Source organism: Australozyma saopauloensis, chromosome 1 (genome assembly GCF_035610405.1).
Source record: "Australozyma saopauloensis chromosome 1, complete sequence".
In the NCBI taxonomy this organism is placed as follows: domain Eukaryota; kingdom Fungi; phylum Ascomycota; class Pichiomycetes; order Serinales; family Metschnikowiaceae; genus Australozyma; species Australozyma saopauloensis.
In genome coordinates, this window is record NC_086131.1 from 25027 (window position 1) to 43773 (window position 18747).

The 18747-nt window shown below is 43.3% G+C and overlaps 5 protein-coding genes across 5 annotated transcripts; 3 read left to right on the top strand and 2 right to left on the bottom strand.

Moving 5' to 3' along the window:
- Positions 1–4259: 4259 nt before the first annotated feature.
- On the top strand, positions 4260–7601 carry PUMCH_000009 (uncharacterized protein; the record flags this gene model as incomplete). The annotated part of the gene is made up of 1 exon (XM_063019113.1): positions 4260–7601. The coding sequence occupies one exon, from the start codon at positions 4260–4262 to the stop codon at positions 7599–7601; it is 3342 nt and encodes a 1113-aa protein (XP_062875183.1).
- A 904-nt stretch (positions 7602–8505) lies between these two features.
- On the bottom strand, positions 8506–10449 carry PUMCH_000010 (uncharacterized protein; the record flags this gene model as incomplete). Its single annotated transcript, XM_063019114.1, has 1 exon — positions 8506–10449. The coding sequence occupies one exon, from the start codon at positions 10447–10449 to the stop codon at positions 8506–8508; it is 1944 nt and encodes a 647-aa protein (XP_062875184.1).
- A 396-nt stretch (positions 10450–10845) lies between these two features.
- Positions 10846–12573, bottom strand: PUMCH_000011 (uncharacterized protein; the record flags this gene model as incomplete). Its single annotated transcript, XM_063019115.1, has 1 exon — positions 10846–12573. One exon carries the CDS (start codon positions 12571–12573, stop codon positions 10846–10848), a length of 1728 nt encoding a protein of 575 aa, XP_062875185.1.
- A 2771-nt stretch (positions 12574–15344) lies between these two features.
- Positions 15345–17039, top strand: PUMCH_000012 (uncharacterized protein; the record flags this gene model as incomplete). The annotated part of the gene is made up of 1 exon (XM_063019116.1): positions 15345–17039. One exon carries the CDS (start codon positions 15345–15347, stop codon positions 17037–17039), a length of 1695 nt encoding a protein of 564 aa, XP_062875186.1.
- Positions 17040–17531: 492 nt separating this feature from the next.
- Positions 17532–18746, top strand: PUMCH_000013 (uncharacterized protein; the record flags this gene model as incomplete). Its single annotated transcript, XM_063019117.1, has 1 exon — positions 17532–18746. One exon carries the CDS (start codon positions 17532–17534, stop codon positions 18744–18746), a length of 1215 nt encoding a protein of 404 aa, XP_062875187.1.
- Position 18747: the final 1 nt, after the last annotated feature.

Genomic DNA, 18747 nt, shown 5'->3' on the forward strand with positions numbered 1-18747 from the left:
CTTAGGCGAACTTTCCAAGTTGTGTTACGGTTACTTTAGTTTGTCTGCCCATAATAAATTCAGGCTTATATCTACAACAAGATCGGGTCAAAAACTTCATACAAAAAGCAAATTTGCATTATTGCTCACGAGTAGTTTAAATTGGGGTCTCTCAATAGTTCCTGCTGTTTGCCCCAGAAGATCGAAAACTGGTACGATTTCTAACATTGTGGGAGCACTTCAAGAATCACACATTAATTAGAGTTCAAGAAAAAAAATGAAATATGATCAAATGAGTATTTGAAAGTTATATCTTTGAGCAGGTAAGGGTTTAGATTTTTTTGGACGAGATCGGTAATTCGCACTCAGTTCATCAGGGTGTAGACTCTTGTTCTTCTGCTTTAAGCTCCATCATTTTCATTTTACGAAGAGGAATGCCAGGAAAAAACTTTCATTATAGCTTCAACTCTATTTAAATCTATTGGATAGATCTCTAGGGTGATTTTTGATCTTGTCGTCATCTTTGTCCCGGCGAAACATCGATACTTATGTTTTGATATCGAATAAAACATTCCACAATTATGAGTGTTAGTTGAAACAACGAATGCGAGTCCACTATATGATCAAAAAACCAGAATTCTTCTATCAATGACCACTAGCGATGATTGGTGCCTGTAGCCTGATGCTAATTTCTCCCAGAGCACCAGAGTGGCATAACAGAAGCGAAAGAGTATAATTAGCAACTCTTGTCTACATTGAAATATGTGATCTTAGTCATAAAATGATGATTCATGCAATGAAGATTTGCCAGTGATCTTGCACAGGATACAGCTAATGAAAAATCACAAGAACGCCTGCGCTTCCAGAGTAGGTGAGAAGTTGAAGAGAAAGAAAAAATAGCACTCGACTTATTCATTCAAACCATCAATTGTCACAATCCCGTCTATATCGAGTTTATTGCGGTAGGCTTTTCTAAACCCTAAACTGTCGATTCCTTATCCTCTTCGGAATGGATAATATGGAGAAGATACTAAGATCTACGCATAAATTAAAGAGTCAAGAAGAGATAGCTACATCATAATTGGACAAAAAGCAAACCTCGTGCTTCGAGTTGCCAACGCATTCACGGGTCAGGATTCACGGCATGTCAAGGCACGCAATGAAAGTGTTCTGAAGTGGGATTGCTTATCCCCAGATAATTCGACAAGAGAAATACTACGTAAATTTTTTTTACTGGAGAGCCATATCGAGAGTAGCATTCTATTGATATTGGCTAACAATTCAGACAAGATAGATATAAATGTTCTAAGGTAGGACTGATATGAGTTATTTGTTGCAAATCCAATATATCAGCCAGTCTTGTATCAATTGTCCATAATTGTATGGTTTTTGTGTTTTCTCTGGGAGATGAATGGAGAATTTTTTAATTGTGAGATGTAGCTCAAAATGAATCAATCACAGCTAGATATTGTACGCTGCTCAAAATTTGAAATGGAAATAGCGCACAGACTATTCCGAATTGCTCCGGAACGTATTGCGTGAATTTGTGAGTAAAACGACCGAAGGCACGTTAGCGAACGACTATGAGAAGCTTGAGGAATTCCGAGAAAGTTTCAATACTTTAAAATACTGTCCAACAAGTGAGGAAAAAGAAATACATGACCTACTCAGCAAAATCAACTTGTGTTTACAGAACAAGGTGTGGCGCATCGCCTCGTTTGAAGCTATGAAAGTCAAAAAAAAAGAAATCGGCTTTCACTAAATTACTCAAGGCGGATGAAGGGTTCACAGTCATTTCCGAATTAGGTGAGGCCACTACCGAATTGGGATGTCTGTTTCGCAAGTTTTCGGAGTACCGTAAACAATAGGTGCCGTAAATTCGAGGCGGCAAAATGCAAGATCAAAAAAGACAAAAAATCATAACCAATTCGAGCCTGGCGAAACTATTTGGCTCACAATGTTCCCTTACCTGTCAATCTACCTGGGATAATGGAGTTCAAAGTAAGTCAGGGTCTTTCGCATCGAACTGTAAGGCACCAAGTCTACCAAATTCTCTCTCCAAATATAATCCTACAAGTTTATTACTTTATCTTTTCATTTATTCATTTAGTTTAAAGCCAGCTTCGATGTGGCGTATACTTGCATTAGTTGCAGGAATTGATGTCACCTAAAAAACCATTAAGAAACTAAACTGCATAATGACTTGACATGCATCAGGTGTATGCATAAAGGATCATAACCTGTGAGATTTGAGAGTTACTCGACAATGTTTGATGCTACAAAAAATTGACTGAATTCACAAAAAAGAAAAATTTAGTCGTTGTATCTGATTTAACTACTACCATACCTGATTCCATATCTTAGGTGGTTGTTGGGGATTGGAACGGTACCTAGATTAAATCCTTCAAAGAGAAAGAAGAAATCTTCAATGATCATGAAGCGAGAAGCGGATGATACGTTCTTAATCGGTGAAATTTCAGCCAAAGTTGAGTATATAATCCGAATACCTATGTTTTTCAAGTTTGACGTCATCCGGAAAAATTCAAGAATTAGCGAAACATACTAACACATGACATCATTCAAATTAAGACCCTTCAGGTCAACAATTGAGACTTCCAACTACTAGAGTTTCTGAGAAGAAGGATAGACACAAGACAAAGACCAAGCACATAAATATATATGACACACATAACATGAGAGAGTATCTTAGTAAGTTTGAACCGATCTTAGTCCTGATGCAATTTCACAAAAGAAATATACCTTTGAGATTCCGAATACGGTGAGTATAAACAAGAAGATGTAGAGCGTTGAAAGTAAGGCGCAAATAAGGAAATTATTTCGTTCGAGACCAAAAGAGGCTGTCAAACTTCACAGCATGAGGCCTTAGGAACCGAGGAGCTACATACAGGAGAACAAAAAACACAAGTATGACTTATGAATAAAATTTGATGAAAAAAGTTGAATAATATATGATAAAATAAACAGAGGAAGAGCAAAAGCCTTTTGTTCGGATTGATTTACAAATTTTTATCCTACTTGTGGCAATGTTCATGTCAAAAGATTTAGCTTCGTATATAAGAATAAGGTCAATATTGAGACTTACAATGCAGTCAAGAAAAACGCGGGGATGCACACCATAGTGTTGACATACCCAAAGTACAGGTTAACATGCAGTACCATTAACTTGTAAAAGCTGGTTAGAATAATCTATACCTGAACGCACAAGATGCTGCAGGTCTTCAGGCACCTGCAGCAAACAATCTATCCTGCGTCGAAGAGATTAAGAATTATGTCGAATTAGAGTTAGCTCCTAATCAAGTATACGATGCATGTATCAGGGGACATAACCCGAGGCGGTTCCCTCAAAATCTTGGAAAAAAAACAGACAACGCGTCGCCTAATATGACAAGATAATGCATAACTGATGACGAGATTTGGTATGACAGGTCTCTTTTGTTATTGACATGATGTGAGGCTCATGAATTAGCTATTGTTCTATTCTTGAAAAAGCTCTGTTGACCGGTCCGTTCATCTGAGTCATTGAGTAAATGAGTGATTTGTGGCCCAGAACCTCGTTTCAATTATTTCAGAACCAAAGTTGCGATCCGCAAGTTGTGCAGCGTTTTTGGACTATGCAATCACCGCTGACAGTATCCGCGCATGCACACATGAGCTGCACGAAGAACCAAAATAAGGATAAGCTAAACCCTACGCGAAATTCTATGTACAGTACAAGGAGTTACTAGATTTGGTTATGCTGCAAAATCCAATTCGGTTCATGAGATTACTTCTTTTGGCGAACAAAAGGACAACACGATTTTCCTTTTTGAGTTCGTGAAACTAAAGTAGATAGACTATGTTTGAAGGGTAAAACTGGCAGATCTTTTCTAGTTGTCACTTCATCGAGCTGTATTGAGTGGCCAAGAACATTAGTTCGGCAAACCTTTCTTTATTCTAAATGATATTTTCATAGAAAACGGTGTATGAAGTAAGTCTCTTTCAAGTAGTTACAGTGGACTCAATTCTGCTTCATTTCTTCGACACAATCACGTTTCAGATCTTTTTGTATCTGTACATCTTGCAAGTGCGTCAACATAGTTGACGCTGGGACCATACGCACGCCATATGTGTCCCAGGGAGAATAACCAAGAGGATATGCAGGCCGAATTTTGATGGTTGCAAAATAATGTTCAAACAAGTCTGATCAGCGCCAAAAGCCACATGTATAAAAGGATGCGGTTATCGCCAACGACTATTCGAATCACAAAACAAGCCGAGCAATGGGATTCAGAGTTTTCCAAGTATTGACATTGATACAGTGCCTTTTAGGCATTGCTCAGGCAATTACAATCACTCAAAACACTATCGAACAATCGCTTATTAGTCTTAGTCTAGGCTCACTAACTGTCAACCCCAATGTATACTATGCCATCTATGATGGCGCTGGTGCAGTTGTTGCTGGTGATGTATTGATCAACGGTCAGTTCTACGTTGTTTCTAGATTTGTGGCAACTGCTTTCGCTCAAACCTTGGGTAACTTCCAAAACAATGGAATCGTTTCATTCGACGCCAAACAAGGATTGTTATCTACATTCCAGTTGGCTCCAACTGGAAATTTTTTGAACGCTGGTAGTTTGTTTTTTGGGCAAAATGGAGTCATCTCAACTCCTGTTACTGTGACTGCTGTCCTCGGAACCTGGAAGAACACAGGAACGATTGTCTTTGACAGTGGTGCTCCTCTTTCGGTATCGGCAGTTACCTTGACTGCCTTGAGTAGTGTTGAGAATGATGGTGCTATTTGTTTGTACAACTCTTTATTGGCACAAACTAGTTCATACGTCGGAAATGGTTGTTACAACGTCGGTCCCTATTCGGCTATGCAAGTTCTTCCATCAAATCCACTTTTCACATTCGATTCGGACCTCACCATTGCTCTTTCCTCTTCTACCTCCTCCTTTGCAGCACTCGGTATTACCAACGCTATCATCGGAAACACAGTATACAAAGTGAGAGGTTTTGGTAACGGAAACTCTATCAGTGTAACAACAGGTTTCACTTCCTATTCATACAATCAAAACACTGGTGTGTTAACCCTTCTGCTCTTGCTTGGTGCTATTTCTGTTAGATACAATATCGGTACAGGCTACGATACCAGTAAGTTCAGAAGAACGGGACTTCTTGGTTTGTTATTTACAACAATCCATTATGATGGAACAGTTCCTACTGCAGCAACTATCCCAAGTATCTGTTCGTGTCCTGACTTCCCAATTCCTCCAAGACCTACCTCTAGCTCTGCTTCAAGCTCGGGCTCTAGATCTGCCTCTAGATCTGCCTCTGCTTCTGCCTCTGGCTCTGCTTCTGGTTCCTCATCTGCCTCTAGATCTGCTTCTGCTTCTGGTTCCGCCTCTGGCTCTGCTTCTGGCTCCAGATCTGCTTCTGCCTCTGGTTCCGCCTCTGGCTCTGCCTCCGGTTCTGCTTCTGGTTCCCCATCTGCCTCTAGATCTGCTTCTGCTTCTGGCTCCGCTTCTGGCTCTGCTTCTGCATCTAGATCTGCTTCTGCTTCTGGTTCCCCATCTGCCTCTAGATCTGCTTCTGCTTCTGGCTCCGCTTCTGGTTCTGCTTCTGGTTCCCCATCTGCCTCTAGATCTGCTTCTGCTTCTGGCTCTGCTTCTGGTTCTGCCTCTGGTTCTGCTTCTGGTTCTCCATCTGCCTCTAGATCTGCTTCTGCCTCTGGCTCTGCTTCTGGTTCTGCCTCTGGTTCTGCTTCTGGTTCCCCATCTGCCTCTAGATCTGCTTCTGCTTCTGGTTCCGCCTCTGGCTCCGGTTCTGCTTCTGGCTCCGGTTCTGCTTCTGCATCTAGATCTGCCTCTGGCTCCGCCTCTGGCTCTGCTTCTGCTTCCGGTTCTGCTTCTGCCTCTGCTTCTGCCTCTAGTTCCGCCTCTGGCTCTGGCTCTGCTTCTGGTTCCGCCTCTGCTTCTGGTTCTCCATCTGCCTCTGCATCTAGATCTGCCTCTGGTTCTGCCTCTGGCTCTGCTTCTGGTTCTCCATCTGCCTCTAGATCTGCTTCTGCCTCTGGCTCTGCTTCTGGTTCCCCATCTGCCTCTAGATCTGCTTCTGCCTCTGGTTCCGCCTCTGCCTCTGGTTCCGCCTCTGGTTCTGCTTCTGCCTCTGGTTCCGCCTCTGGCTCTGGCTCTGCTTCTGGTTCCGCCTCTGCTTCTGGTTCTCCATCTGCCTCTGGTTCCGCCTCTGGCTCTGGCTCTGCTTCTGGTTCCGCCTCTGGTTCCGCCTCTGGCTCTGCATCCGGTTCCGGTTCCGCCTCTGGTTCTGCTTCTGCTACAGGTTCTGGTTCAGCATCTGGTTCTAACTCAGCTGCTCCTGGATCAAGATCTAGAACCGCTTCTTCGTCTGGTTCTGCTTCCAGCACTGATTTCCCAATGTCTCTGTCTTACACTTACTACAGCAACACTTCAAGCTCTTATAGTTTCAGCAGCACAAATACTTTGCCCTCAAGCAGCATCTCATCTGATTTCGTTCCTTCCAGTACTACGCCTACTGATACTGGATCTTCTACTTTCCCTAGTCAGAGTTCAGGACCATCAACAAGTGTTGTCAAATCCACAAGTGTTGTAACCTTTACTTCTTGCTCGGACAGCACATGCTCTACTATTACATCCGCTCTCAGTATTCAATCGGTCACTACTATGTCATCTATGCCAAATAGTTCAACTGCTGGCTCTGGATCAGGAAGTGGATCAGGCTCTGGATCAGGAAGTGGATCAGGCTCCGGTTCAGGAAGTGGATCTGGCTCTGGATCAGGAAGTGGATCTGGATCTGACTCTGGATCAGGAAGTGGATCTGGATCTGGCTCCGGTTCCGGCTCTGGTTCTGGTGCTCCAGGTTCCGGCTCTGGTTCAGGTTCAGGCTCTGGTGCTCCAGGTTCCGGCTCTGGTTCTGGTGCTCCAGGCTCTGGCTCAGGTTCTGGTTCTGGTTCTGGTGCTCCAGGTTCCGGCTCTGGTTCTGGTTCTGGTGCTCCAGGTTCTGGCTCTGGCGCTACAGGTTCCGGCTCTGGTTCTGGTTCTGGTGCTCCAGGTTCCGGTTCAGGTTCTGGTTCAGGTTCTGGTGCTCCAGGTTCTGGCTCTGGTGCTCCAGGTTCCGGCTCTGGTTCTGGTTCTGGTGCTCCAGGTTCCGGTTCAGGTTCTGGTTCAGGTTCTGGCTCTGGTGCTCCAGGTTCCGGTTCCGGTTCAGGTTCAGGTTCTGGTGCTCCAGGTTCCGGCTCTGGTTCTGGTTCTGGTGCTCCAGGTTCCGGCTCTGGTTCCGGTTCTGGTGCTCCAGGTTCCGGTTCAGGTTCTGGCTCTGGCTCTGGTGCTCCAGGTTCCGGTTCAGGTTCTGGCTCTGGCTCTGGTGCTCCAGGCTCCGGTTCTGGCTCTGGTGCTCCAGGCTCCGGTTCAGGCTCAGGCTCCGGTTCCGGTTCTGGTTCTGGTGCTCCAGGTTCAGGTTCTGGCAGCGGCTCTGGCAGCGGCTCTGGATCCTCAGCTATTCCATCGGTCACTGTTGGAAACTCAGGAGCTCAAACCAAGCTCAATTTCGCTTTGGTGCTTCTCTCGCTGTTCCTTTTGTTATAAGCATGATTTTTCCCTTCATAAATGATATCCCCCCATGATGCTTCCATCACCATTCGTTCACCCGCTTTCGAGAACTTTAATTAGAGATTCTTTTTTTCCCTTTCTTCTGGATCTTACTTTCGATCTTAATACATTGTTACATTAATTAATGCACTTCTCGTAGATGTTCTGTGAAATTAGCTACCTAATCTCTAAACTCATCGATCTGTTCCTTTTAGTGATTTCGAAAGGTTTTTGAGTCTCGTAAGGATTTATGAGGTGCCTAGCAGGTTTTGAGCATGTCCTTAGCAATCAAACAAATGTATAACGTGAATCATTGAAGTGGCGTTTGATTTCAATTTTTCTTGATTTGTGGCATTGTCGGTACATGAAATGAGTTAGGCAAACGTTAGAATGCTTACGTCAGCTGACCAAATAAGTAAGTCTCGATCTGGGGCACGGTTGACAGGTGTCGCAGGTCGGTTTTCACCTTCCTAGTACACCGAACGGAAGTGTCACAGGTTGGATGCTAGGAACTCTCGTATACAAAAGGGAGGCTTCGCCCGTCCGTTTGTGTTGGAAGGTCAATCACTATATACTCCTTTTTAAGAAATAAATCAGTTTTACAATCAGTAATCTAACAAAATGGGTTAGTTTTGGATTCAACGACTACATCGAGAGGCCATGACTCTCATAATTCAAAGATTCGTGATTCAAAAAGTAATTAGTTGATTGGTTAAAGCATATAGAAAAATTTCATAATACTAATAATACTAACAATCATCATGATTAGAACTGAACAATTAAAAAACCTGTTGAGAACAATAAAACCCAACGTCGATTAGCTAGGTATTCTGACAAGACCAGCTTGTTTTACCTCACAGTATGATCATCTCGGAATGCATCATAATTTCAAAACAATTTTTCAATCTTCTAGGAGATCCTTGGGAAGATTTCCGTTCATCATCCAAGTAAGAGACCGATGATTACGGAATTCCTCCATATACTGAATGATTTCCTCGGCTGATTTATCATATTTCGCCATTCCTCTTTCTATCGCCTCACACAATTTTCTTCTACGTTGAAATCTTTTAGACTCTTTTGTACGAGAATCACCTCTCCATTCTTGCTTGCCGAATCTATCATCGAGTTCCCTGAGGGGAGGCTGACCCCGAAAGCCTTTGGTGAACTCGGTATATATTTCCTTGACAGTCATAGGGTTGTGAAGGAAGTCAATATTAAGTTTGGGTTTCTTTCTCCGAGCCATATTCTCTATATTTTCAACTTCGAGCCTGGCCAAAGATACAACAGACATAGAATCTTTACGTTTCAGATGTTCAAACAGTCCAACAATCTTGCGTCGATCGACGTGAGCAACATCTTGGGTCTGCGAAGTAGTAGACTTTCTAATGCGGGGAGGGTGTAAGGCCGAGAGCCCAGTGGAAGACGGTTTCGCATTAGGAGATAATTCCATATGTTGATGGCTTTGAAGCAAGTGGTGTACTTGATGATTTTCCTGGCTCAGTAGATCCTGTTGACTCAGAACTTTCTGTCGTGGATTATTTGCGTGGCTTATCTCTGAGGCAGAGCCTGTTCTAAACGAAGACTTTGAGGCGAGACTCACCTCTCGATTCGGATCTGACTGAGCTCTGACTGCCGCCTGTGCCACTTGATGAAGCAGGGTTTCTATGTTTCCCTCAAGCAGAACGACTGAGTCTGGAACGTCTACTATAGACGAAGAAGTCAAAGATGGAATTGACGCCATGGAGCTTTCTACGTCATGAATCAGACTATGAGTTACTTCATGGACGTTGTCATTTTCGGAGGCTATATTCTCTTGCACCAGATTGGCAATAGAATCGACAGTTTCGTCACCCTCAGACACAGTGAAAGGATCGGCAGCGTGTATATTTTGAAGCAGTTGTACCACAGATGGAACTTCTTTGTTATGGAGCAAATCAATGATGAGCTGGGTCAACTTGTCGATTTTCAGACCTTGATAATCTATGACGTGCCTGAAGTAGGAAATATCCTGAGTAAGTGTGTCAACTTCATTTTCAAGCTTGCGAATAGTTTCAGATTGTTTGAGTTGATTTTCACGAAGAGAGAGATATGATACCGAGCTCAGTGAAGAGTATCCTGCTTCTGTGTCGTTACTTGCTTGATGTGTGCTTTGTATGGGTCGCAGGTTGGGACGGGAAACTAGCGAATCGAGATGGGCAGTTTGAGAAGACAGGTGATTCGAGTGACTATTGTGAGTATTCTGATGAATTTGTGTCGGCATGACATGTGTGCTTTCATGAAGTGTATTATTTCTATCATTGAACTTAGAAGAAGCGTCCATTTCCAATTCAGCTTCATGATTTAAATGATGCAGGACTACATTTTGTTGACGTTGATCTTGCCCACTAAAGCTATGATGGAACCGTTGCTGATGTAGATGACTCCCTGAGCTCAGCTGATGATTCCGGTGCGAGGAATGCACAGCATTTGGCAAGACCCTTGCGGAGAAATTCCGGGATTTGGTTCCACCAGGGTTGCTTGAGTGGCTTGATTGGCTGTGATGCAACTGCGATTTCTTGTGTGGCTGCTTGATTGCATTTTGTTGTTGTGGCATGGTCCTGCTTTCACTATTGGCAACGATCTTTTTCGATCCTTGTCCAAAAACTGTTCTTCTCTCTTGATTTCCAGGAGTTCTATGTCTTCCACTCTCCAAAGGATGTGTGTTGTGGGCAATTTTTTGAGATGAAGCATGGATAGTGGATACCTCTACATTATTGTCCAGGACAGCCAGAACACCATCAAGGGCTACGATTGGCTCTATAGAAGAAACCCGAAGACTCTTCTCTGTCAACCCTTGCGAATCCATGGATACGCGAGGAGACAGCGAGAGGTATATATCTTTTGATTTTGCAGACCACAATGATAACGAAATCCGGGGTGCAATCGCGTAAATTAGCCCCGAACATACCACTTGACTTTACATTGAAAAAAAGTTTCATGTTTATTAGAGAGACAGATCGGAAGCATTAATTCTCCAAAATTTTCTCCGTCAAATTTTTGAAAGTGGTTGTAGGAAAACTGTGATTCAAAAATATACCAACTGACTCATGTTGAAACAGTCAAAATAGATTCAAAACAACGACTACTCAGAAATTATAGTCAAAATTTAATTACATTCGCTAAAACACTGAGTTTATAAATATGTGTTACAAAATACTGGTCCCTATACCCAAAGTAGAAAAAGAAAGAAAGAAAAAGACGCTTAGAAAATCCAGCCAAAGCACTTTTCGTAAAACCATTTAATGTTCTTTGGCTTGCCCTCGGCCTCCCAAATGGCCTTCTCCTCGTCTTCCTTTCTTTGAAATTCAGCCTCCTCAGCATCAACAACGTCTCTGTAGGTGTCTAAGTCCACATCTTCAGGCTTAATGAGTTTGGTCTTCTTAACCAACTTGTATCCTCCCCACATGATAAGGAAGACTGGAAGAATGATGTAACCAGTGATGAATGTCTTGTATGGGAAGTGACCGTGTCCCAAGAAGACAGTGAAGTTTTTAATCAAAATAATCAAAATGACAACACAGAAGGCAAAGTAAGTACCAAATGGTTGCCATGGAGAACAGAAGTTCAAATCTCTCTTTCTGACGAACCCTTGAGCCTTCAAAGCCTTCATGAAGCGCATGTGAAGGAAGAGAATACATGCCCAAGTAATCAATCCAGTCAAAGAAACAACATTGACGAAGTAAGTAAAGATCTGAGCTGAGGAAGAGCTGCATGTCATGAAAGCCAAGCAACAGAAAGCAGTGCCCAAAACGATACCCCAATATGGAACACCCATTCTGTTGGTGTTTGCGAAAAACTTTGGTGCGTAACCAGCAATGGCAAGACCATAAATAGTTCTAGAGGCAATGTACAAGTCGGAGTTAGCAGCAGACAAAACGAAAAGCAAGATACATCCGTTGATGACATGGTCCAAGCCCTTAATGTGTGCGTTTTTGATAGCGATGACGAAAGGCGATGCAGATGCGGTAGAACCAGAAGCACCCATAAGCAATTTGTCGTTTGATGGGACACACATTCCGAGGAGCAAAACGGAACAGATGTAGAACACCAAAATACGGTAGAACGTCAATCTAATGGCCTTAGGGATGGCTTGTCTTGGTCTAGCGCACTCAGCGAAAGTGATACCAACCAACTCGGAACCAGTGTAAGCGAAGGTAGCGACAACAAGCACAGACAAGAAAGAAACAAAACGACCGGTTGAGCCCTCGATCTTAATACCTCTAGCTTTATCAGTGTAGTAATTGAAGGCGCCTGGGTTCTTCCAGTAACGGAAACCGAGTCTGTCGTGAGTTGGACCACCGCCCAAGGCGATGACGAACAACAAGATAATCAAACCAATACAAGTAAGAACCTTGATACAAGACAACCAGAACTCAATCTCACCGAAGAAGCGAACACCCAAAATGTTGACCACAACAATGATCACCAAGAATACTGCGATCCACACTCCAGGATTGACTCTTTGCGGTGTAACCCAAAAACCCATCACCAAAGATCCAGCAACCAATTGATTGGCTGGAAGCAACAAGTATTTGAATAGGTACACCCAACCACAAGCAAAACCAAGAGACTCGTCAACATATCTGGTCAAGTAACCAGCAAAACCATCGGCCAAAGGAATGAAAGTTGCGACCTCACCCAAGGCACTCAAAACCATGTACACCACAAAACCAAGAACAGAGTAGGAAATGAAGACACCACCTGGACCAGCAGCCTTCAATGCGGAACCAGTACCGATCAACAAACCGGTTCCCAAGGCACCACCGATGGCAATCATCGACAAGTGTCTTGCCTCCAACGTCTTCTTCAAGGCTTGACCCTCAGCAGTCTGAGCCTTGAATTGTGGGTTCGACATGGTAACAGATAAGTTATACTCCGCCGTGTGGCGGGAGAGAACATCATCGGAATCTTGTTTCTCGATGTCCTTCATTGTGTTGTGAAAAGAAGATGCTATGAATTCGAAAATCCAAAAGGCGGCGGCCTGGCCTCGTTATATAAACCAGGTTAGGGAACCAGGCTGAATCAGTATGTAGTGCGGATTTTGCAGCCGGAGAGCTTCCTTGTGGAGATAATGCGCAAAACGCCTTGCGATCTAGGATGCCGTATCACATTCGCTGAGTGACAGATGGGCATTTTGTAACTGGTTGCAAATCCTGCAGCAAGTCCCCGGTCCTGTATCCCGGCGCCTATCGCTTCGATGACTTCCACGTAAATCCTGCAGCAATCGAAAGTTTAAATGGTTCATCTCACTTTATGCATCAACTTGGACGTTTGGGTTTTCAATTGATTGTGCGAGTGAGTCAGTGAGTCAAGCGAGTCAACGAAACCGCGTGGTTGAGTACAACACAACGGTCGCGTATGTTTCCAATGCGCTTGGCTAGTCGATGTCGGTGGAGATAAGAATTTTGCTCGTCACCCATCATTAACTAAGCTTTTCTTTTTTTCTTCTTCCACGCTCAACGGCCAGTGTGTTCACCAGAGGTGGTCCCGCCTTGGCGGATCCGCTACAGAGGGCCAGTTCAAGCAACACGTAGTAGCCCTATACTGAGTAAACCCAATTAGGGTGGTTTGATTTTTCCTATGACATAATCGTCACTCTTCCTCCCAATCTGAGAACTTGGACGCAAATCTCCAATGGTGCTCAATTGAGCGACATAGACATAAGGGCGGAGATATTGGTCTTTGACAGTAATGGAGGGTTCAATGATAGATTCTAGGAATAGCAGTTTGACCTTGTTAAATCCGCGCACTATCATTCATAGCACAATAGGCGCTTTAACACAAGTCCAACTTCTTGCTCAAAAATACAAAATTGGCACTTCTGCCTTATTCCATTGGTATCTGAGTTAGGATACTGCCCTTGGCAATGTCCTGATAGGTATTAAAAAATAGCCTGTACAAGATAACATCTGGAATTTGATAAAACAATTGTCGTTGAAAATCTTCCGGTTTTGCCCTGATCTTTGCGAGCTGCGATACCCAATCTGAGTATCGACAAAATACTGAAGCAGCCAGAGACGGACAATCGGACTTCTATTGGTGTTCCCTACAGTATGGCGGCTAATCGCCCGGCTGGTGCATGAATAGCCGTATGTATGGTCGTCTGTATGCACCCCACCGGTGTCGCCAAGAAACTCAAGTATGGTCTCTAAGTGGCAGTGCACACCACGTCCATGTGCATGAACTTCAAAACGCCGTTTCAATCTACAAAGAGGTGGGTATTGGAGTTTCTGGTCGTTGACACCAACCTCCGGGGATTTCCCCACAAATCCGAAACGAAGGAACATACAGCTGCTTTTCCAGCATTCTATGGTGGGGTTCTCTCATCGCAATGCGAACGCTGCATGCACTGCCAAACAATTCGATCATCACTCCCATTCTGCAGGGCCTTTAAATTTGCCTTTTTATCTCTGCACCCCAGGAACTGCCTTATCTACTGAATCCACCGATTGCTCCATGTACAGTCTTTCCACCTATCTTTATCGAGGTCTGTTGTAATAGGATCCGGACAGGAGGAACTTCCGCCATTAGTCGTTGGAGTTTGTCCTCGGTTGGCAGGCACAGCCACCTGCAGGAGCCATATGGGTTTAGTTTCTTTCAAGAGGCGTTTGCAACAGATTCTCTTGTTTCACGGCGTGGACTTATGGTGTACCGGTTGAATAGTGGGGGAGCTCCACTTTGACAGAATTGTGGGGTGGCATAAAACGCCGATGACAAAAAAAGAAAATGGCTACCCCAGAATTGGTAGCCGGTGCAGGCCGGCTGAAATACTTTTGACGCTTACGGGTTTTGGAGCTCAAGGGGTTCTTTTCTGTCTCTTGGCTGGGCAAAGAAAGGAAAGTGGGCTCGCATTGTGCGAAATTGCGTCGAAGAAAAACTGTGGTTCCGTTTGTGTGTATCGTAAATTCCGTCGGGAATTTGTATGTATATTAATGGTTCTGCCCAGCTGCTCCGTTTCATGGTATTTTTCGATTCGTTGAATACCTTTGAGCTACCTTTATGATTGACGTTGAGGTGAGACAATGTGTCACCATGGTGTAAGACACCCTGAAAAACAAACAAGGCAAAAAGAAATTGAACAACAACGGGAAACTCGAAGAAAAAAGAAAAAAATGTAAAAGTAAAAAAACCGCTAAAAGGAAAGAGGTGGAGAAACTCTCATCAATACTATATCATTTGTTCGCACCTGAAGAAGGCGTTTTTGGCACCGCCTTATAGTCGTATCTCCTCAAAGCATCGAGGGATCTCAACTAAATAATTCTTGGCAAACTGATTTTTGTGTCAAAGTGCGCTATGAATTTGTTCTAGCGCATTATTGATTATCACTTCCAGATACTTTGATGGGTCAATTCCGTGGGACCGCGATGCCGCTAACGTAGTGGGTCGCTATATGTCTGCAATCAGTCAAATTATCGATATGTTCCTGCAGCCACCCCAATTTAGCGCATTTCCTGCGTTTGCCCAAATCTGCATCAAGATAAAGATCCAACTCACTCGAGCCTACATATATATAATGTGGAGAGAATCTGAAAAACTTTTGATCGGTGTAATTCACTGAGTATTGGTTCCAAGATTGTGCTAATCAAATAAGACTGTTCTACACTTGTCTTTGCGCTATCTTCGACCTATTCTTTTTTCGCTTTACTTCTTCACTTTTGAGAAACTATTCATTTTTCAAATCTCGTTCTGCAACCTTTCAAGATGATTAGCGACAAGAAGGACAGAGAGTCCATTGTTGTCGAAGACATGAGCTCCACAGAAGAGATCTTGGTCGCCAAAACAAATGACTTTGGCGCAGAGATTGACTCCAGAGATTATGGTTCCACGAAGCGTAAGCTTTCATCTCGTCATGTTGCCTTGATGATTATTGGACAAAGTATCGGTACCGGTTTGTATATCGGTTTAAAGACTCCTTTGATGGATTCTGGTTCCCTTTCGCTCTTTTTGGGTTTCCTTTTCTGGTCCGTGACCATGATCTGGCCCTTGATGATGGCGGTTGGTGAAATGTGCTCCTACTTACCAATTAAAGGTTCCTTTTTGCACTATGCTGCCAGATGGCTTGACCCAGCAATGGGTTTCGCCGTTACCATGATTTACATGTACACATGTCTAATGTTTTTGTGTTTCGAAGTCGTCGCTTTCGCTTCTGTAGTTGGCTTCTGGACTCCAGTCAGCCCTGCTGTCTTTATCAGTGTCGGCTTATTAACCATTCTTTTTTTCAATGTGTTTGGTGTTAACTGGTACGGCGAAATCGAGTTTTTCTCTTCTATTCTCAAGGTCTTGTTGATCGTTGGTTTGATGCTCTTCACTTTGATCACAATGTGTGGCGCCAACCCAAAACATGATGCTTACGGATTTAGAAACTGGTCACAAGGTGGTTTAATGCATGAATTTCTTGCTAAGGGGTCCACTGGAAGATTCTTGGGACTCTGGAATGTTCTTATTTACGCTGCCTTCTCTTGTGGTGGCCCTGATATGTTGGGAATGGTCGCTGGCGAAATCTCCCAACCTCGCAGAAGCATTGCTCTCGCTGCCAAGCGTACTTACGTTAGAATCTACTTGTTTTACATCGGTGGTGTCTTCTTCATGGCAACCATTTGTTCCTCAATCAACCCTGATTTACTTGCCGCAAGAAGTGTTTCTGGTGTTGCATCTTCTCCATGGGTCATTGGTATCAAAAGCTTGGGTGTTCATGGCTTAGACTCGGTAGTGAACGCTGTGATTGCTACCTCTGCTTGGTCATGTGGTAATGGATTTGTTTACGGTGCTGCAAGAAGTGCTTACTCTGCATCTTTGGCAGGATACTTGCCTAAGATTTTCGCCAAATGTTTGCCAAATGGTTGTCCTATTTACGCTGTTGGAACATGTATGGCCATTGGCTGTTTGTCTTACTTGAGTGTATCTGCTTCGAGTAATGTCGTGTTCAATTGGTTCATCAACTTGTCTACCACTGGTTTGTTGTGCACCTTCTCGGTCATCTGGTTGTGTTACTTCAAGTTTAAGAAGGCTGTTGTTGCTCAAAATGCTGAACAACTCGACGACAAGTACTTCAAGTTGAACAAGTTCTTCTACCCCTGGTTGCCATACTGGGCTTTCGGTTTCAACAACGCTGTCCTTTTCTTCAATGGCTTCTGGATCTTTTTCCCCGGTAAGTTTTCCGTTGCAAACTTGTTCACCTCTTACTTTGCACCTGTGTTGTTCCTCTGCCTCTACTTTGGCTGGAAGCTAGCCAAGAAGACCAAATGGAGATCTGTTATGGAAGCCGATATTACGACTGGTTTGGCTGAGATCAATGCTGAAGAGATCTTGGAGAAGGAATTTCTTGACGCTACCCCTAAGAAAGAGGGTGTTTTATGGAAGATCTGGAACAAGTTCTGTGACATTTGCTTCAACTAAGCCACATGACTGTATTCAGTATCTTACTCAAATCGTTTCTCAACTTGTTCATAATAAGTTAATCTGATAGAATCAAAATAAATTAATAGTTTTTACCCTTTTGAGCGACAATGCACAGCTAACTCTACACCTTACCACCAAGCCTGATCTAATCGATCAGCCAATCGTAGCTAAACACCCGTATCAATAGTCAATCATTTAGCAAATTCGAGCCCCAATGGGATTATTACCCGGTTGATTATTCTTCATAAACTCAAATCACATGGATACGATGATTAATTTGTCGGTATTTATCTTTCAAAATTGGCCAGGAAAATGTCCATCTTGACCCACTCAAAAGAGAAAAAAAAAAAATCTTGGCAAAGATTACTGTAATCTGCTGAAATTCCGCAGCTTTAAACTATTATTTTGACGAGATTCGTCCCACTGCACTTTTGACACATACACTGTATAGTAGTCTTTTGATGGTACAATACCAGATGACACTGCCAAATGACAACTTCCGAGATCACTCTGTCATGTCATAGCGATGGTAATTCCAAGATTCCTCACACTGATGTAGATGAAAATGCACAAATCTCGAATTTTCAGCTCGATTCGAATCCCCAAGTGCCCGATGAGTTGAACCCTTCTTTTAAGATTAGTACTCTCTTTGAGGTAAAACAAACGAAATATGGTGGGAGGGGATGCTTTTCGACCCAGAAAATACAAGAAAATCAGCCTGTTTTGACCACGAATTACCCTATTGGTTGCTCAGTGGTCAGGCCTTTCAGGAAAGAGGTGTGCTGGTGGTGTTTCGCGTATCATGACGGAAAGACTCTTAAGAATCGCATTGATGGGAAGCTTTACTTTTGTTCCGAGTATTGCATGGCTCATTTTACGGCATATGACCCAGAGGGTCTCCTACGAACCTCTTTGATATCTGTGGAAGATTTATATTCAAAATGCGCCGGAGAAATTAAAGATGAGGATGTTCCAGGAAGAGATGAAGATTTATCTTCTTTAATAGAATTAAGATGGAGTCAAGTACACGAATGGGAGAAAAAGATCTTTAGTCTTAAGCCTTCGAAGAGACAAAAGTTCTTTCCTACTGTAACCGAGGAGGACTACGCTGAAATCAAATACGTAATCACAACTCTTTACAGCCTATATTTGGATCTGAATTTTTCCGGGACACATAATAGTGCTGACAGCGATAGGGATCCTGAATGTGAGCCCGTCTCTCATTCACAAGAAGTCGAGCTCTTCAAATTGTTACAATCTTCGGAGGAAGACAAGGTGAGAAAATACCCATACTTATTGGTTTCATACACCAACATTTACAAATTTGTCAGGCTAGCATGTCCAATCTCCCTACTTCCTTACATCACAACTCTGAACGTTCGTGGAATCATAGGGCGGAATCTAACAAATGCATTCGGAATTTGGTCTCATATTACAGAGCATGACGAGGAAAGAGAGTTTTTTGGTTTTGGCGTTTACGCTTCGGCTTCCTACTTCAATCATTCTTGTTATCCAAATGTGAAGAAAGTGAGGGAAGGTAATACTTACAAATTTATAGCGTCTAGAGACATATTTCCTGGTGAAGAAATGTGCATTAGTTACGGAGTACGAGAGTCAGATAATGTCATTCAGCGAAGGGACTGTCTCAAGGAGTGGTTCTTTACATGTGGCTGCTCCAGATGTATTTCCGAGTCTGCGGATTAAT